Source organism: Tribolium castaneum, chromosome 2 (assembly GCF_031307605.1).
Source record: "Tribolium castaneum strain GA2 chromosome 2, icTriCast1.1, whole genome shotgun sequence".
Taxonomy (NCBI): Eukaryota; Metazoa; Arthropoda; class Insecta; order Coleoptera; family Tenebrionidae; genus Tribolium; species Tribolium castaneum.
In genome coordinates this window covers 22,477,371-22,497,862 of record NC_087395.1, presented here as the reverse complement: position 1 = coordinate 22,497,862, position 20,492 = coordinate 22,477,371, and the positions used below count along the sequence as shown (strand labels likewise).

General features: G+C 39.7%; 4 protein-coding genes across 7 annotated transcripts in view; 2 read left to right on the top strand and 2 right to left on the bottom strand.

Moving 5' to 3' along the window:
- mmd (mind-meld) overlaps positions 1-1,517 on the bottom strand; it is a 161,461-nt gene extending 159,944 nt beyond the window's left edge. For 2 of the 3 annotated variants that reach the window (XM_064354727.1, XM_064354728.1), the window contains exon 1: positions 1,285-1,516. In XM_064354727.1, coding sequence (XP_064210797.1) covers positions 1,285-1,369 — 85 coding nt within the window. In that variant the 5' untranslated portion in view covers positions 1,370-1,516. Of the gene's footprint in view, positions 1-1,284 lie in introns of all 3 variants that reach the window. The other variant, XM_064354726.1, reaches the window with a different exon arrangement.
- A 2,596-nt stretch (positions 1,518-4,113) lies between these two features.
- Positions 4,114-7,863, bottom strand: Elp2 (Elongator complex protein 2). Its single transcript, XM_008199859.3, has 6 exons — positions 7,728-7,863; positions 7,405-7,678; positions 7,143-7,355; positions 6,262-7,095; positions 4,321-4,978; positions 4,114-4,271 (listed from the first exon to the last, which is right to left on the bottom strand). Exons 1-6 carry the CDS (start codon positions 7,848-7,850, stop codon positions 4,127-4,129), a joined length of 2,247 nt encoding a protein of 748 aa, XP_008198081.1. The 5' UTR covers positions 7,851-7,863; the 3' UTR covers positions 4,114-4,126.
- Positions 7,864-7,949: 86 nt separating this feature from the next.
- On the top strand, positions 7,950-9,115 carry Ublcp1 (Ubiquitin-like domain-containing C-terminal domain phosphatase 1). The gene is made up of 3 exons (XM_969224.4): positions 7,950-8,106; positions 8,152-8,681; positions 8,793-9,115. The coding sequence occupies exons 1-3, from the start codon at positions 7,950-7,952 to the stop codon at positions 9,075-9,077; spliced, it is 972 nt and encodes a 323-aa protein (XP_974317.1). The 3' UTR covers positions 9,078-9,115.
- Positions 9,116-9,192: 77 nt separating this feature from the next.
- On the top strand, positions 9,193-19,108 carry sp3 (spermathreecae). 2 transcript variants are annotated; one of them, XM_008199858.3, is made up of 11 exons: positions 9,193-9,417; positions 11,395-12,014; positions 12,064-12,596; positions 14,514-14,679; positions 14,726-14,887; positions 14,944-15,014; positions 15,062-15,283; positions 15,578-15,636; positions 15,681-16,169; positions 16,216-16,425; positions 17,473-19,108. In XM_008199858.3, exons 1-11 carry the CDS (start codon positions 9,321-9,323, stop codon positions 18,297-18,299), a joined length of 3,456 nt encoding a protein of 1,151 aa, XP_008198080.1. In that variant the 5' UTR covers positions 9,193-9,320; the 3' UTR covers positions 18,300-19,108. The 2 variants fall into 2 exon arrangements, with proteins under 2 accessions (XP_008198080.1, XP_974291.2); XM_969198.5 differs by lacking the exon at positions 15,062-15,283.
- Positions 19,109-20,492: the final 1,384 nt, after the last annotated feature.

The window sequence follows — 20,492 nt, the reverse complement described above, 5'->3', positions numbered from 1 at the left end:
ATCATCTTCTGTTAATCCGAACGTAAGCGTTATTTTTTGTTCTTGTGAGAAAGAAAACATATCGTTTCATTGTTATTTATTTTCTTTGTTAACCGGGGGGAAAATAAATAAACGGCCGCGATAAATAAATGCTGAACTGAGCAAGATTCAAGGGACAAAATAGTGTGTAGTTTTTTCGCCATTGTTGGTGTTAATAGTTCTAGACAGTAATTAGTCAAGCAGAAACTATAGAGTGAAGCTGCTTTGTAAGACAGACTGCTTTATTTGTGTGGTTTCTTTGTTGTTTCTTGTATTCCGAGTCTGACGAGTTAGCTGAAGAGCTATTAATTAGATAGAAGCCGTGACGTTTGCGATGCAATACTTTCAGAATTTGATACGCGGGTTGGAAATCTTTAATCAAGCAGAAACGTTCGAATCTGTGTATTCATCGAAGCACGATATTTTATTCAGTTGCTTCAGCCAGTTGTGCAAAATGATCATGGGATAATTTCGGAAGAAACTTGGCAGCATTTCAGGCATTTTTTCGATTGAAAGTTTATCCGTAGTTGGTGAATGTTTCAAAGCGATCGTCCCCAAACCAAATATCGGCCTAAAACCATCGGGAAAATCTCCGTTTAGTGGAGGGCTTCTTTAACATTTCATCTCGACGAGCAAATAGCAATTCTGGAGTAAACACCGTCGCTATTTAAGGACCATCTCATCAACAACATGAATATTTTAATAGAGACATGATCGATCCTTGAGCGCATCTCGCATCCATTTTTCATGACGTATGCCATCGATTTCTGCATTACGTGACTGCTTTATGAATGTGACATTTGTCGAAAAGGCAATTTTTTGCGATTTTATGGATGCGTAAAGGAAACACCGACACTTTCGCTTATAGCAGCACATTAACCTGGAAATATTTTATCGACGTTCTTGGTGAAAGTAACCGTGATTTATGAAGACAAAGGGGATTTTTGTTAGCAGCATCGATTGCAACTGCATGCATCCAAATTACCCATCAATCATCCCGAGTCGAGCCGAATCTGTTACGCCGAGGATTAAAATATTATTGCGAGCGGGGCCTCCAACAGGTCTCGGGCTCCCCGACTTTTATTTGCCTTTCACAAACAGAACTAATTAAAAAATCTCTGTTTGTTAAACAACAGACCGCCGGAAGGAAAACTCGAAACTCCTTCCCTTTGACCAAACAGAGCGAAAAACGCACTGTTATCCCGGCGCCTCCACCATCTCTTTTCCATCTCAGCGCGGTGATAGGTTAGGTGTGGGTCGACTTACCTCTTTTAGACGTGACTGAGACTGCCAAAGCGGCTTCGAACAGGGCCGAGGCCAGAAAAACCAGTCCACAGTATATCCACAACATGTTTTACGTGTTAAACGCATGATTCACAGCCATAGTCGGATAGTTTTAGAGGCGAGCGATCGGACACTGCATTAGGCACGACGCGCACCCTGCCTGATGTGTACCACTGCAAGCTTCATCGCGTAGTGCGTGCGGTGATCCCGGTCTCGAGAGCTTCGCGACGGCGCCATGGATGCTGCCCTACCCTTGCCCGGCTCACACCCTCAGCTTACAGCATCCTCCACCCGGATAAACGAGGCCCCAGCTCCGGAGCTGCACCCAGCGCACGGAGACGCTGCCCAAAACCCAAAAAGACCCCATCAACCCTTTTCCACCGCATTCCCAATAAATATAATTTAGATCTGACCATTCAACACAACCAAAAAATCAATTTTATCCTACAGGGGAACAAAAGAACTTATTTGAAAAAACAAGCGGGTCACTCAATAGTGATGACATCAAGTCAAAGACATTTTATTGGTGGGTTTGTTGATGACCCGCGACCGTTAGTTCACTGGTTCTGAACAGCGGTGGATTTGAAATTCGGTGAAATCACTGTATTTATGTTAATTTTTTTGCATTTTTTTGTTAGATCTTGGATTTTTTTCGAAGTATATGCTCAATGGCCGAATAGGTTTTCAAAATTCTGTAAAGAATTTACTGAGGCAGATAAGATTTTCATCTGTCATCTTATACAGGGTGAACTAGCTCAAGCTCCCGTCTTCTGTAGTTCAGTTATGAGAAGAGTTGAACTTTTGATATTTTGTAGACGTTATTTATACTCTAGGACGTATTTCAGGAAAATATTTTTGATTATTCAGAGTGACTATACAAAGTATGACGTCGCCATAATATTTTTTTAATGGTATGCTATTATTTTTTGTGCTCATTACGATCCTTATTACATTACTGTCTCTAATTTTTTTTCAAATCAGTTCAGGAACTTGTTTAAAAAAAATAAAAACCAAAAAAGTCGGTTATACACCTTTGATTTTAGAAATTAATAAAAAATAGAAAAATATTAATAATGGTGACATTATTACTAGAAACGTGGTGAACAACGTCTAACAGACTTATTAATTAAGTTTGATTGATATGAATTACTACAGGGGGTTTACAATTTATTTCCAAACTTTTTAAGCTTTAGGGCCTTTTATTTTGCTTATTTCAAGTGGCAACCCCTGTTTATTTTTATATTATTTGATAGGGAATTAATAAACGTTTTTTCTTATTACAACCGTAACGTAAATCTTAGCACATTCCGAGTTATTTGATAAAAACTTTTTTGGCAAGTATTTTAATAACAAATTTATTGGATACATATCGAAGATGGTCTCAACTCCGCTTCTTATTATATCAATCAATGCAGAATAAAAAAATACAATTTTTTGTTATTACAACCTTATTACAAATCCTAACACATTCGGATTATTGGCTAAAAACTCATTCTGTCAATCGAATATGGTTAAGGTTTTTGGTAAATAACTCCGAATCTGTTAGGATTTTTAATAGGGTCGTAATAATAAAAATTGTTGTTTTTTAATTCCTCATCGAATGATATAGAAATGAAAAGGAGTTGCCATTTGAAATAAGCAAAATCTAAGGCTCTAAAATTTAAGAAGTTTGAAAATAAATTGTAAACACCCTGAAGTAATTCGGATCAATCAAACTTAATTAATAAATCTCTTAGACCTTGTTCAAGACGTACGTACTAATAATGTCATCAAACAAGCGCCGTTTCAATTTTTTATTAATTTTTAAAATTAAAGGTGTAAAACCGATTTTTTTTAAAGTAATCCCTAAACCGATTAAAAGAAAATTAAAGACATGTAAGAAGTTAGAAGGTCACTCTAATGAGCACTAAATAATAATAGCATGCCATTAAAAAATTATTATTATGACGTCATACTTTTTTAGGACACTGTATAATCAAAAATATTTTCCTGAATTGCGTCCTGAAAAACGTCTAAAAAATATCAAAAGTCCAACTTTACTAACAACTGAGCTACAAAAGACGAGAGCTGAGTTCGGCCACCCTGTATTTGAAACCAGGATGATACATTTTTAATAGACTGGCGGCAGGGCACCGACAAAGACATAAAAAAATAATACGATGATAAATATCATTTCGGCGTTTAAATAACGAAATGACCGATATAAACAAGAAAAAATGGTTTGGAAAATTTTAAGCGAATTTGTGCCCAGGGCGCCCCGAGGCCCGAATCCGCCCTGCATCTCAAACAATAATATTGTTGCCCTTTGATCTAGGCGCACTACTTTGATCACACATTTGCTGCTCTGTATAATTCAAGCCAGGAACTTCAAAAGAACTATAGCAAAACATGTAAAGCACGCGAATTATCGCCGGAAAATTATAATTTCATAAATTTTTGATGGCATCGCGACGAACTAAACCCACTACAACGCAAGGTGCGGTGGCTTATGCTGATTCTTTCAATCTCACCTAAGCCGGATACTTACACCTGCTGCTGGCGCCAATTGCTCTTTTTCTTAATCTTTTATGCAACGAAACGCAATGTTTGCGTTCCATGCATTCATCAGCGAGTAGATTATGACGTAATTGTGTTGATTCCGAAATCAGTAACAGAATTATCCCCACAATATTACCCAATGCGCAATATTTGTAATCAAAATAGAACCTCGATCGATAATTATAATGCCATTGTGGTTGACTTCAGCTTTAGAATTTTATTTCCGCCGGCTTCATAATGCCACCCCTGACACGCCCCAAATGAAACAAAGCATTGTTCGAAAATTTTATTTTATCAAAAAATTATGTACAACAACGGTGTTGTCGCTGCCGCAACTGGCCAGTTGTAAAACCCTGTCGTCCTTTTCCTGGCCCGCTGCGCCGAAAGCGGGCCGGAAGGCTAATCTCTTCACGGTCAAGTGATGAGCAGCACTGAAAAAATGACATTAGGAAAAGAAACAAACAAAAACGCTCGACAGACTTTTTATCCAAGAATAAAATTCTCTCCCAGGCGCTTGTTGACCATTTCAAACAGTGAATAACCCCGACTTCTAACCCGACGGCAATCAAATAACTCCCGAAAACGCAGTCCGGTGCAAAAGCGACCGCCGTTACTGACTCATTTTTCAGCTCCAAGTGCACTGAGGCGGCTTCATACTGCCCTAAAACACCCGTTTCTTGCTTGTTTGCGTTCTTCGTCCAAACGGCCACTTTGCCGTCGCGTGACCCCGTCGCGAAATATCTCGAGTCGTGCGTCCACCCGCAGCACCAGATTATCCTAGTGTGGATTGATGTTCTCTTGTCTGTTGTGGCCACCAGCTCGAAAGTGGCGTTTGGGTTTTTCGAAAAGAGGGACCATCGGCGGTCACGCGACACCGAAAGGAGGTGTTGGGAGTCGGGAGAGAAAGACAACTGGACTACGGTTAATGTATGAGAGACAAGCTTTTGGATTTGTTTCCAGTTGGAGGTGTCCCAAAGTAGGATCGCGGCGTGTTCGGGGGTTGTCGCTTTACAAGCCGAAGCCAAAAAACGACCGTCTGGGGACGACGCCAAAGAGTAGACCTCGTAACCGTGACCGTAGAGCTTCTGCACCTCCGGCCACAAAGTGTTCTGGAGAAGCGTCTCCTCGGTGGGAGGAGCTGAAATTAATTTGCAATGTCCCTTAGAACACCTACCTAATTTTTTACCAAATTTTCACTTATAAATAAAGCTAAAAATTATCACAGAATGATTAATAATAGCTGGGCGCATAGTGAAAAAAGTTGGAAATAGAGATAATAAAATAAATACATTGATCAATAGTGAATAAAATGCAAAATCAGCGGATGAAATTTTGTTTGTCATACATTTCATAATGCGATAAATTAGAAAAAAAAATGAAACAGTTGTTGATGAAAAAAAAAATTGAAAACAATTCACAAACTTTCAAGGAGTGTTCAAAGTTATTTACACTATTTTGACACGTTTCAGCTACTGTGAAATAACTTTGAACACAAAAAAATAGCTCGATTTTCTGTACCAAAAAATGTTTGCGATGGAATAAAAATGAGCCTAAGTTGGCCTCAGCTCCAAATTATTTTAACTAGTTCACTAATTGCGTAGAAAATCAGATAGGAACCTTAAGCATAAAAATCTTAATAAGCTGGGAATTGACGACTAAAATTTTCACGACAAACTGGGGGAAAAAAATAAATTTAAAATTTGCGCTTCGTTCCAGATTTTTCAAAATGCAGCAAAACTATTAAAAAATACAAGGAAAATGTAAAAAACAAAGTGATAGAATTAAATTTCCGATAAAAAGTAACGGTTTAGAACTCGAAAGACGTTCAGAATCGCTCATGCGAGGGATTCGTTTCATTTTTACAGGTCACTGAGTGAAGGGAGAATTTATTTCTTTTCAACTTTATTTCTTATGCTTTTTTATCTTCAACCTTATTCACAGAGTTTTGAAAAATATGGAGCAATGGGCAAAATGGATGTTTTAAATGTTTAAAATTTTTTTTTAATGTAGTTTTCAATAAAATCTGTCCTTTATCGCTTACTATTGAGGATTTTATTTGCATATATTTTTTTTTTGTTTGCTTTGTGTTCGCCGTTATTTAGATACATATTTTTTATATCATTGTTGTTAAAACTTCCTAATATACCCACCGTTTAACTGTTTGGGCTGGGGATTCGGTAAAAAAAACTCAAAAACCAATCATCGTATAGCGTAAAAATTTCGCGATCTAAAATTGACCTTTTTTTTTGAACTCATTTTCTAAATAAAATTCAATTCGACTTCTACAAACGTAACAACGTTTGATGCATTTTTCTGTACCTTCAGGACTCTTAAGAGAGGAGAAAACGTCATTAATTAATTAATTTTTTTTTAATAATTTTTTTGTCGAAACTATTTGATATTCCTTTATTTTAAACAAACCTGTGAGGACCACTTCCGTGAAATGCGACTCTTCATCGCCCCCTCCCTCGCTCAAAAACACCGCTTTGTTCGAGAGCCCCAACGAGGGGACCGCCGCCCCTTTGGGTGCACTTCCCTCCACAACATCGTTAATTTTACAAATTCGCGCAAAATTTTCGACAAAATTCCTCGGAGCCTCAAACGTCCGAATCACTTTTTCCTCAGCCGAGGAGGCAAACCTATACCGCGACAAAACCGCCACTGAACTCAAATCATAACCGTGCACTTGGGGCCTCGCGATTTCGTGCCACGTGGCGTCTTTATCGTCGCTCCAGGGGGCGTGGATTCGCGTCGTTTGGTCGGCGGAGACCGTCAGGAGGAACTCCCCCTGGGGGTCCCACGCCAAGTCTGTGACTTCGGCGAAGTGCCCCCCGATGGTAACGCACGGTTTCCACCCGCTGGAGGCGTTTTCCCACAAGTGGAAGGCGCCGTTGTAGCCATGGGCGAGGATATTGTGGCCGTCGGGGCTGAAGACTCCGCCGTAGAACCCCAAAGTGTTGCCCCCGACTTCCCCAACCCTTACTTTCTCGGTCCATAGGTTAGTGGAAGAGTCGAACTCCCAGATTATCATGGATTTGTCGAGGGAGGATGAGAGTAGTTGGGGCGATTTGGGGCTCCAGTGCACGGAGTAAATCCAGCCTTCATGGCCAGTCAAAATTGTGTCTAGAGACACTTTATACAAGGCGTTTTTTAATTTGATTACATTGTGGGGTTCCGAGATTTCGGACTGAGGGGCAAAGCGCCACAGACGGATATAACAGTCCTGCGAAGCAGACGCCAGGAGCAAGTCTTTACCTAGCATAAAAAATTATTACACAAGTTAGGTAATTAACAAAAAATACCATCAGTTGTAAAATCGAGTCCCCTGACCCAGTCCTCATGACCCTTCAAGGTGTGACAATGTGCGAATTCATTTTCCTCAACATACAAATCAATTGCAGAATTATCCATAGCACACGCCAGGATTAAAGATTCTTTTTGGGGGAAAAACGCAATTCTGACCCCTACACAAATCGAGTGCCCACCCTTTATGTCTCTAATTAGCGTAAAATCGTCTAAAATCGGCAAATCAGCTTTGTTTCATTACGTAAAAGCCATAAAAACCTGATTCGATTGCCCTGAACCATATCTTTACGACAGCGTCCATCGCAACTGTGACAACAACCACCCCTTCATTTTTACAAATCCCGTCAACTATATTTACGATGCTTTCGTGCTGTAGCACCATGGGGGCATATTTGCCGCCAGTTAACTTCCAAACAATCGCAGTGTGGTCACACGCCCCTGACACCAGCTCCGCCCCTGAGAGCCACCTGACTGAGTTAACGCGCTTCGTATGCCCCACCAGACTCGCTATAATTTTACCACCGGAGCCCCACTAAAAAACTAATAAAAAAACATTTCGAGGTTATGTGATATAACCTCACTTTTGGGTCATAAATCATGATGGAGTTACAGGCGGCGTAACAGATTAGGTTATTGGCACCCCAATGTGCCGCAGTCGGGGTCTGGTTGCAGTTACAAGACACGTAACACCTCTCGTGTTCCATTTTTTGCCACTTTTTGCTGTTCTAACCTAAAAAAGTGGTGCGTTCGTGGCTCCCTCTTGATTGTGGCACCTGTCATTTTTGTGTTTTTCAAAAAATAGGATGGAAGCCACGAATAAAATATACGTGAAATGGAGCGGAAAAGAGTACGAGATTGAGTTAACGGAGAACGATACGGTTCTGGACTTGAAAAATGCGATCGAGAAAAAGACGGGAGTGCGCCCCGAGAGACAGAAGCTTCTCAATTTGAAGCTGAAAGGTTTGGGGCTTTAGTGAGTCTGAGGTGACGACTGGGGTTTTGCAGGCAAGGCACCTGATGAGGAGTGTCGGTTAGGTCAGCTGAAGCTAAAGCCGGGGTTTAAGCTAATGATGATGGGGTCGCTAGAGGAGGACATTGTTGAGGCTAACACGGCCCCAGCTGACTTGCCCGAGGTCGTAAATGACTTAGACATAGAAGACGAGGAGGTTGCAATAGAGAATCAGGAGGTTTATTTGGCGAAAATTGAGAAAAGGATTAAGGAATATAAAATAGTCATGCTTAATGAACCTAGGCCTGATAAGAAACTCTTAGTCTTAGACATAGATTATACGTTATTTGATCACAGATCCACCGCCCAGACCGGGGCGGAGTTAATGAGGCCTTATTTACACGAATTTCTCACTTCAGCTTACGCTGACTACGATATTGTGATTTGGTCCGCGACTGGAATGAAGTGGATTGAAGAAAAAATGAGACTTTTGGGCGTTTCGACGAACCCTAATTACAAAATCGCTTTCTATTTAGACTCATTAGCTATGATCTCCGTGCACACTCCCAAATATGGCGTGATGGATGTAATTTGTGCAAAATAAACGTGGTCTAGAGTGCCCTGGCGGTTACCGTAGTAACAAGTCACGTTCAGAGCACTCTGGACCGACGATTTCGCAAGTAATTGGCTTTTTTAGGTGAAACCGTTGGGGGTGATTTGGGGCAAGCTCCCCCAGTTCAGTGCGAAAAACACGATAATGTTTGACGATATTAGGAGGAATTTCATAATGAATCCGAAGAACGGGTTGCGGATTCGCCCGTTCCGCCAGGCGCACTTGAACAGGGACAAAGATAATGAGCTTTTGAAACTTTCCAAATATCTCAAAGACTTAGCGGAAAACTGCCAGGACTTTTCCTCCGTCAACCACCGGCATTGGGAGAAGTACAAGCCAAAGAAGCGACGTAATAATCAGCGGCAATAACGTGTTGTAACAATTTTGCAATAAAATTCGATAACGCAGTTTTTGTTATTTGTGACGTCATTGAAATTCGCTGAATGGACCAATTCGCGCACAGCGCACGCGCACAAGCATCGATTGTAACACTTTGGAGTGGGACGGCGTGCTGGTGTTCGCTCCCTCTTTGTTTAGTGTAACAGAATGACAACAAATTGTGCAGTTTTGTGTTGACAAGTGCTCGTGGTTTTTGAGTATTTTCGAAGGATTATGGAATTGTTTCGGACGAACGAGTTTTATATTTTTGTTAGTGGGGAATATTCTCTATGGTGGGACCGCCAAACAGGCGCTTTCATACCGAAAACAGGTAAAAAACGCGATTTTTGGCTTGACGTTTCTGTGATGTAATACGAGACGTTTGAATTATTTAATCGAGGCGCTTGCCTTTTCCTGATTTAATCAATTGGGAGTTTAACTGAATTGGGTTGTTGTGGCCCGTAATCGCGTTAAAAATTCATTCTCTCATTTGAGAAGCACGCGGTTGTGTTACATTTTTTAGAGCGGAAAATTAGACTACAAGTAAAAATACACTTTCATACAGCTTTTCCAAGAATTTTCAGATTAATCATTCAGCGGCCGAAAATCCCGCGCTGTCATCATCACTGTCATAATAAAGCGTCATCTGTCAACGTCGCTATCTCGCCGCCCACTTCATACGATATGCACCATTATCTCGGATATTTATAATCGTTTGCGATCCAATTTCACGCACGTTATTTTGTATTCTTCCGCGAAATTACTTTGGGGGCGGCAGACCCCGGAGTCCGGTACTTTACCCAATTTAAAGTCCCGTGACACGTGTCATTGACCTGACCTGACCTGACCTGACTGCAAAAACTAAAGTGTGAATTAGTGTTGAACACTAATTCAAACAGTACAAAGTTCATAGACAACAAGTTTTTTTGTACAATGAGCGGGAAAGTATGGACTTCCTGACAATTTTTTTGATTTGCCCAATGTCAATATACAGCATGTTAGTAAAAATTTGACGGTAGACAACTACAAAACGAAGCGATCAAGCAAAATTCGTGTATATCGTTAACGTATAGTTTTCCCAAAAAAAATTTGGAACATTTAGTCCCAAATTTTGAGAACCCCTGAATGGGGATAATAAAGATTAGTGTGTACTTCTAAATTATTAACTAAACGACAGACCCGTAATTCTTTCATTTCAATTTGTATTATGTTATCAAATTTTACAAAAAAAAAAAAGAAATGATCCCGTACCGAGATTCGAACCTCTCACACAAATGAACGGACCACGAAAAAAATTTCAAAAAAAGTGTCTGCACTACTATGTACATTTTGTTTAAGAAAATTATTAACTGCTAATAAGCTACCATAAGCCACACAGTGGCTCTCAACTGATGAGTAAATAAAAAAATTTAAAGCAAGTTTGCACTTTTTGAGAAAATAATATATGGGGTTTCATTGTGTTACTCATTCCTGTAACAGAATAAGGATGTTTGTAGCACTTGTTTTTTAATATACTATTTCCATTGAATTTGATATAGTATGACATATGTGATGTGTTTTTATTTATTTATCTACTAATTAGGAAATAACATAAACACTATAAAAGATATACTTAATTTATTTTTTCCTAATTAGCCAATGCAACAATAAAGTATAAAAATACATTTTGAAAACACTTAATTAAACATTAAATTGAAACAAACAATAATTTCTCAACCTCAGTGTTTCTCGTAATTATTGTTAGGAAAAATAATAATCGAATTTTTTAGGTGACCATTATGATGTCACTGACAAGTAATAAAAACGTTTTATGATATTTGTGAACCGCACAAAAATAGAACTATTATTTAATTAGAGGTAGTGGCGTTGGTACATATTTAATGCCGACTCCAAAGTGGTTGATGGATCTAAAATAAGAAGTCCCAAACAATCAATAAAACTCAGAGGACGATGAACGCATTTTATTTATTTATTTAATCGTTTTTTACACCATATTTCCTACTTCACGTGCCTTATGAATAAAAAAATTTGGTAGTGTTTTATTTTTTGCGCTAAGTCCTTTTCGTGCTTGCACTTGCGATTAATATCAATTTCCGAGAACCCTTGCTTGCCGTCGACTCACACAATAATTATTTTATTATTTTCTGAATATTTCACTTAGCTGCTTGCTAATCTCTCAGAACGTGGCGTGTGCATTAGCACGCAAAACTCGCTCATTAGCCGTTATCAAGCCCTAAATAGCGTCAACTCAGACCGGAAATAAATATTTTAGACGCAAGGCCGCATCTTAGCTTATCTCTGGTTGCAGGATGGGACTTGGCCGACGCTGACGACCCCATCTGTCTCGGTTTGTGTGACGGTATCGTGGGTAAAGTCGAGCATTCGTCCGTTTTCGACCAACGCCTCCTCCTGATCAAAGAAAGTCTTCCAGTTGGTAAACTACACGGCGACAATGACGTGTACAAAATCAAATCGGTGGTTTTCCTTCCACTCGGCCCAGAAAACGTCGATCTCAACCTGCAAACGTGTCCCAAACACAAAAGTTACAGCGCGAAGAAAAACACAAACTCGCTCTTTGATATTCAGAAAAACGCCGCCTTGACGAAGACCTGGGGCACGCTAAAGAGCGCCGGGAACACGATCAAGACCACCACGCAACAAGCCGCCGCGATCGCCACCGGGACGCCGAAAAGGCGGGATTTTAAGGATAAGGAGCGCTTCGAAAGACAGATTATTGAAGAGTTTTACAAGATTTTTACCGACACGAACTCGTTTTATTTCTCGAGAACCACGGATTTGACTAACTCGCTGCAGCGGTGGTGCTGTCTGGAAAAACAGGACGCAATCGATCCCAAAGCTTTGTGGAAAACGGTCGAGGACCGCTTTTTCTGGAACCGGCACATGCTGAAGGACCTCATCGAACTTAACGTAAAACAACCACTTTGCCGGAAGCCCCAATTGGACTTTTGCGTTTCAGAACCCGCTCTGTGACCCCTGGATCCTGCCGATTATCCAGGGCTACATCCAGATCGAAAACTGTCGCGTCGACTTGCCCAAAGAGTTCCAGTCGAGCACGGGGAAAAATTACGAAATTTTCACGCTGTGTATTTTGTCGCGTCGGAGCCGGTTTAGGGCCGGCACCAGGTACAAGCGCAGAGGCGTCGACGAAGACGGCCAGTGCGCCAATTACGTCGAAACGGAGCAGCTGGTGGCGTACCAAAACCACGAAGTGTCTTTTGTCCAAGTGAGGGGCTCTGTACCGGTTTATTGGTCGCAGCCGGGGTATAAGTATCGGCCCCCGCCCAGGATCGACAAAGGGGAGGCCGAGACGAAGGTCGCGTTTGAGAAACATTTCTCGCATGAAGTTCAGAAATACGGACCTGTCTGTGCTATCAATCTCATCGATCAGACGGGCAAGGAAAGAGTCATTTTCGATGCTTACTCGAATTATGTTTTGCTTTACAACAGCCCTTTTATTACTTATGTCACGTTCGATTTTCACGAATATTGGTGAGTTTGGTTTGGTAGGAATTTAAATGCTAAGGAGGTGACACGACTTATAAAATAAATCTGGTGAAATTTTATCAAATTTGACGATTTAGTGAAATTTTTTTCAAAAATTTAATATCTTGTATGTTTCTACAATAAAATTAAAACTGCGTATATTGTGGATACCCAACATATTTTTTAGAAGTTAAATTCATAGAGAAATTTCTTGAAATTGGTAATTGTTTCTGGGTAATTGAAAATAAACTGAAATTACGTAAGTACGTACATGACAAACAATTATTATTTTATTTTGATATTTTTTGTTCTTTTTCTTCATGTTTGGTTTATCCTACGCTCGATCCTACGGTTACTTTGCCTCATTTGTCTCATGGTTTGTTTCGTATAAATTGAAACGCTGAATCACTCAAAATTAACTGCAATTACGTTATTTCAACTAGTTATAAGTGATTCAGTTCCACAAATGAGTTTCTTGCTCAAAAAGAAATTAAATTGCTGCAAATTATCTGGAATAAATACGTATAATTTGCTCGTGACTCAACGGAATTTCGGCTTTTTCCAAAGAAATGGATATGAGATACTGGAGACGACCAAGTTTTTCTTGTATTTATCGAAGATTTTGAACGTCCTAAACGTCTTTATTTAGTGAAATTTTTTTAAAACAAAGCGATAAATATTTAGAAAATGGTGTTGTTATACGATTTTTCTAGCGTTTATATGCGTTTTTTGCTCAAGATTTGCCAGTAAATCTCGACTGGAGATATAAATTAATATTATAGTTTTAGCTTCTTTCGCTCTATTCGATTGTCAAAACTGTACTAGTAATAAAAGTTACAAAAATAAACGTAAATTGATGCTATTTTGTTTCTTCCACTCGCTTTTGAGCGAAGTTTTGTAAAAAAGAATCCCAAAATTTTACTTTTCTAGAGAAATTTCTTGAAATAAGTATTTCTGACTGAAGAATGAGTTAAATTATTCACGTTAACTGAAATCACTTAACAAACACATAATTATATTTTGTCTCAAAAAAGAAAAAACTTAGGTACATAAAATTAGTTTTTATTCTGTTATTTCAGTTATTGTTATGTGATTCAGTTTAGTTTGTATTTTATTTTATTTTTAATTTGTATGTTTCGATTTTCTTGCTCGAAATTTTCTGTAATAACATAATTTGCTTATAAACTCACATTGAAAAATAGTAAGATTATGTCAAAGTCGAAGTTTTTTATAATTTGTTTGAACTTTGCACGTTTTTTAGTCCAAAACCCAATTTTTTCGGCCGAAAATTGTGCCCGAACTGCTGTTATTTTTCTGTTTTCCAGTGTTTATACACTACAAACAAAGTTTTTTTAATGTCGCTAAAACTTGCCCATAAATCTGTAAATTAGATCAGAATTGTTGTTAGTTTTGGCTTCTTTCGCACGATTTTTTCCTGTCTGAAGCAGACTCAACTATTTTGCACGATCTTGTCAAAAGTGGCTTTAAAATTACAAAGCTAACTGAAAATGGTTTTGTTTGTTTCCCTAGTTTTTAAATGAAATTTTTTCAGAAATAAACCCAAGAGTCACAAAATTAAGTCAAAATTGTGTTTTCTACCTTTCCTTAAAAAATACACATTTTTTGCCCTTTTTGAGCACTTTAGTATGTTGGTATTAGAGCCAGAATGATAATATTGCTCAATGCAAATACGAAAAATTACAGAATTAGGCTCAAAATGTTATTATTCTTGCCTTTTTGGAGCGTTTTATCAATTTTTTGTGGTGTTATATGAAATTACCAATTAGTTCTGCGAATAAATTGAGAAATTTTTCGATCGAGTTTTTTTTGTGACGTGCCGCCCAAAATTTTTGGGTCCAGATTTTGAGCCTCGTTTCGCCTCCTAGTTAGTAGTTTTTGGTTTTGTGAATTTGCATTTTTAAGCCGAGGCATGCACTTCGAGAACGTCTCGATCCTGATAAACGCCCTGGCCGACGTTATCAAAGACATGAATTATTGCTGGCGGGACAAGCAAGGGCACATTTGCTCGCAAAACGGCGTTTTCCGAGTGAATTGTATCGATTGTCTCGACCGGACAAATGTCGTTCAGGTCTGTAGGACTTTCCTCGTTAATAATTAATAATGATTGCGGGTAGACGGCCATAGGTAAGGCCGTCATGGAGATGCAGTTCTGCAAATTGGGCCTGATCACACCCGAGGGCGTCATGCCCAACAACATCAAAAACACCTTCCAGCTGCTGTGGGCCAACAACGGCGACACCATCAGCAAGCAATACGCCGGGACTAATGCTCTTAAGGTTGTAAAATCCTCCCGTGGGTGAGGTTCATTTCGAGCGATTTTGGCTGCTTTTAGGGCGACTATACCAGGACTGGGGAGCGGAAATTCACCGGCATTATGAAGGATGGCATGAACTCAGCCAACAGGTCAGTCTAAGTTAGACCACTTCCCGGATTAAATCACGTTTGTACAGATACTACAAAAATCATTTTAAAGACTCCGTGCGTCAGTGTTGCTTAGATATAATGCACGGAGTCGATCTGAACGAAATCGAAGTTCAAGACTTTTGGACTGATTTAAAGACAGTCGGGTGTATAGCAAGCGAAATCCTTCCTGACGAACCTCCATCCTACACACCCCAAATCGCCCTCCAACAGGAATTCGAATTTGCTAACCTCCTGTTCGAAATGTCTAGGTCAGTCGATTGGCACACTTTGGCCCAAGCAAAGGAAACGCCGGAATGTAAAATCGTGAAAAAATCTATTTATAATAAAATGAGTCTTCAGACGTGCCTACATTCCGTGTTGTCCCTTTGTGGGCCTCGTTTTGCCCCTCTTATTAACATTTGAAACAGGTGCAGAAACCTGAGGGAGACCAAAGGACTGTTCTCTCGTTTTACGTAATAGCCTAAGTTTTGTCGCTTTCTAATCTAATTAATAAAACGTACTAAAAAGTTTGCGTTTTTGTGACTAGTTTGTACTAATTGTAGATACTACTTAAGTCGGTTTAAAGACTCAACTCGTCAAGGCACCATCGACTTGATGCTAGGTGAGTCCACAAGGCGTTAAACCAAGTCTTAGGCCGTCTTGCAGGCAATGTCGTGTCTGAGGATAACTTCACTGAGAGCAAAACGCAGCAGTTTGAGGAAGACAGCGCGGCGACGGCCGAGCACGTGAAGCTGCTGATTGAAGACTGCAAGAAGATGCTGATTAACCAGCCCGAGCTGGTCTTGGGTTCCTGGGGCTTGATAAACGCTGATCCGGCGACAGGCGACCCCAACGAGACCGAAATGGACTCGATTTTGATCCTCACCAAAGACTCGTATTTCGTGGCGGATTACGATGACCAAGTCGACAAAGTTACCAAGTACCAAAGAGTTTTATTACAGGATATAAGTTTGCTCGAGTGCGGGATCCCCGAGGCGGGCGCTTCGCTGTTCAGAGCCGCCAAAAATCGATTCTGTATTCGGATTAACTATAAAGTGGACGGCGTGAGTGGGTATTACCACATGTTCAGGTCCACCAATCTGCGCTTTTTCAACAATATGGCCGTCATGGTGAAGAACGAGGAAGAGGAAATCGGTGAGTGGCGCTGGGAGTGGGGCAAGTGTTGAGTTGTCACTTGTAGAATCTTTGAAAGCGATTTGTGAGGCGTTTGTTGTGGCGCTGGATATTTGCGGTTTGCCGCCGGTTCCATTCAATTGTGGCAAATGTCTCGATAGAAGAAAGTCCAAAGTGATCAATAACGAGGGGCGCAGCATCTATTTAGACATCGTGGGCTTGCCCCAAATCACGCGGAACGTCTCCGAAAGTCAATTATTGTCGTTGAAAAACGTTGGTAAGTTAAAATAATAAAAAGATAGTTCCCTGCAGTATTTGTTTCTTATTACATGTTTTAAAATCAATGTTTAAAAAAAAATCAAAATAAAAAAAGAACTACACAGACAAAATGCTCAATAGTAAAAGATAATAGTAATGCAAAAGTTTTATCGAAAACTATTCTGTCCTGACCTGACTTGATCCTGTCAACTCGCGCGTAAACCGCTGGATATAGAATCTTGAAAATTTTACAGGAAATATCTTTTATAACATAGGTTCCACCTCCATGGAAGGATTTTTGTAAAGTCAAGCATTAGGGGGTTACATAGGATGTTAATGTTTGTAAAAAAAATCCATATTTTTTTGTTGTCCCCATGAAAATGTGTATTTGAGTTTTGGGTTAAAAATCAAGAAAAACATGTGCTTTTTACTGCATTCCCAGCATTGTCAAAAATGTGTATAAGGCGAGACGCAAATTGATAATAATTGGTGATAATTTTTTTAATATTGTTTACGATAAAGTGTTTGCACTAACTTTACCTCCGACAGTCAACATATTTCAATGACTAAAGTACTTCTGTGCCTAAAGTATCGTCTATTTTGATAACTTCTGTTCTTGTATTTTTGTAATCTTCTGTTTAATACTAGTTTTGAATACATATTTTTATACTTCTCAATAAAATTTCGTATTTTTTTTAAATAAATATCTAAGTAAATGTGTTATTCTCATTATTATCATTTCTTATAAATTCTATAAGCCGAAAGTTTTGGCCACCCAAAGTAGATCTGATAAGCTTTTTTGTCACATTACCATTTCGAAATCAAAAATTGATTTTTGTTGTTTTTGGACTTTTTTGTTGGAAATTTAATTGTTTACTACTTTTTGTTTCATATTTATTTTTTATATATTCAGTGATATTATGAGAAATATGAGAAAATTATTATTGAACTAGTTAAATTTAAACCAATTGGGTACGAAAAATTGGGCGATTTTACACATTGCTTCGTCTTTTATCATTGATTTCTAAAACTAAATAGCCAATTCGTTTGGTGTTAATTTCCGCAGGCACCAAGGCCATCTCCAACATGACGCAGCAGTTCAGCAAACTGAACAAAATCGGGAGCACATTTAAAAAATCCAAGTTAAAGAAAGCCAATTTTACGATCGGCACAAACAAGGAATCTTCCAGCGACACGGACGACGACTACGAAAACTCCATCTTCCAGCCGAACGCCTCGACGGAAAGCGGCTCATTGCACTTCGCCACGGACTCCAGCTCCAGCACCAGCCACGTCGAGGAAGGCGTCGAAGCCACCGAAGACACCTTCTTGCCCAGCGTGGGCATCGTCATGGGCAACACCGGCGACGCCGTCGAACTCACTCTAGAGCAGAAGCAGAACCTGCTGACCCGCGAAGACTCGAGCCAGGTCGACAACGTGCAGCTCTCCAGCATCATGCAGATCTCCCTCCAGAACCCCGCCCCGGAAATCCAGATCAACTCGGAAGGGTTCGACAAGAAGCAGCCCCCGAACACGCTCAAGCTGGACAAGAAGTTCAGCCACTCGTCGGGGGAGGTGGACGAGAGCGACTCCAAGCCGGCGGAGCGGTTCGACAAGCGCTCGAATTCGGACTACGACGTGGCTTTGAACATCTCGCAGTCGCAGAGCGAGTCCGCTTTGAAAAACAGACTGAGTAACGTTGCGAGTCCGGTGGCGAGTGCGAAGGATTTGTTTTCGCCCTTGAGTAAGTTTGCCAAGGGGGTGCAGAACCTGGGGGCCAACCTGGACCCGCGCAAGCTGGGGCAGGTGCGGGTCAGCGAGCGCGAAATGGAGGAGCATAGGAAGTTGCAAGAGAAGTGGCAAAATAGCAAGACTAGACTTATAGCGCTGTAGATGTAGGTTCCGTTGAGTTGAGGCCTTGTTACCGTTATGTGATGTTGTTTATTTCCCCGAATATTTATTTATTTATTAAGTAGGTTAAGGTATGACACCAAGGGAAGTCGAGTATTCAGAAAGACGCTTTAAGAAATTTACAAGACGCGAGTCGGGTTGAGACAAGAGCCGGTCGGTCGAACACTTAAATATGAATTAATTCAATTTGGTGTGTGTTTGGAGAACACTCAAGTTGCTAATTAGTTGAGAGCTCTTGATGTGAGGTAATTGAATTAAATTATTTTTGATACTTTGATTCTAAGTAGGATTTTTTGCCAATAAAACACTTGCCCGCTTCTGTCAATTAACTCGTGTTTTTTTATGATGTAACAGTGGATGTCACGTTGAATTTTAATCATAAATCTGTTGTTTTGATACCGTTGGACATCATTAATGTGCGCTTCCGTAGCGAAATCGATTAAAACAGTTTTGATGTCGCCATAACAGAAAACCGTGGATTTTCATTACTGATAACATATTGTTTCATGTTACCGTTCATTCAGTATTATTTAGGTAGAATGGAAACGTGTAAAATACGCGTAGTTACCTACAGGACTACTTACCTAAAAGCTTTAATATCGACTAAAGAGGCACAAAGCTTTTTAGAATCTACATGTGATAATCTAGAGTAAAGTCATATCTTGTTAGATTTTTTCTAGTTGTCATCAGTCTGTGGTGTACTTAATTTCACGAAAAAAGTCAATTAACATTCCGTGTTATTGTTATTGTTTTTGCTGGTTTATTTAATAGACACATAGACAATAGAACAAGTTTATTTTTTTGTCCCTCTCCATACCCAATGATTCCAAATTTCCCTCCAACCTTAGGAGAAAAATCATTTCAGGCCGAGTTTCTGGTACGATTAAACTTCAACTAAATACAGGCTGTCCCAACGATCCCAAAAAGCTCAAGGACTTGTTTATTATTAAAGATATTGACTTTTTTTTGGATTATAGCTGCGTTCCTGCTGCATGTTTCTAAAATATTCCAGTACTAAAAAAAAACACTAAAGTTAAAAACTACAATCTATAGACTCGGTCAAAAATGTAAAACGACATTTAAATCAACTCTTTACTCTTTAGAAGGGGTTATTTTGCTCAAAAAGCTGATAAATGCCTGAAATCACACTTTTGAAAAAATTGCCAAGAGTGCTTTGACTTTGACTTTGCACCATTTTGGACGCTGCTTTTGACAGTCGTCACTGTCGGTGTCGTTATCTCCCAGAAAATCAAACAAAACCAGTGAATAGTTGGACTATGTGGTTCAAAAGTGCAAAGTGGGGCCCTGTTTTGTGAAATAATTGTGAATTTGAAAGTCCGGGCGTACTTGGCGCAGCGCGCACCATGTGCCACGAACTGTCCCTTGATTGTAGTTTTGAAGAATACCCGAGGAAATACCTGCCCAAAGACTGTCTTATACAAATTTTTCGATTTGAGAAAGGTAGGTGCCACACATTTGCGTCCAAAACCCATTGGAACGATAATTTTATTTGCATCGGATTGTGGCGTGATTGTGACGTCATCGTGTGACGTCATTATCGGTTAGCGGGCCCTTGTGACGTCATTAACAGTTTTAGAGGGCCCTTTAAAATATTGTTTCAAACTTTTTGACTTAAAAGAGTGGAATCGTGAATCCTAAGTAAAGTGTTGTTTGAGACTTAGTAGCCCCGTAAAGGAGAATTTGGCAAAAAAACTCGAAATTAATGTTAATTGTCCAATTTGACATGCCATACCATAACCCATAACACACAACATACAGCCAAAACTATACAAAATCCGTGTTAATGAGCCTTAGCCGATCCAAAAGGCCTAAAGGAACATTTCCATGTGCATAGGGAGTGAGTGTCTTCCCCAATTTTCAAATGCTCCAAATATTGCAGAGATACAGCGCCTCTAAGAGCTCTATTAGGTCACTATTTTTTTAATAGCTCAAAGGTGCGTTTTGTGGCAAAATAAAATTAAGGGGGTTGAAGGGCGCCAAAGGGGGGCAAGGGGGAGTGATTTTTTATAGGAGTTCCCAGTTTTTTAAAACTGGTATTGGAGTGGGCACCAGAATATGTATTTTTGATTATTTTGGAGACGCAGGCTCAAAAGTGATACTGAACAAAATATATTAGGTGCTACAACCTACAGACAATAATTGTCTCAATTTACA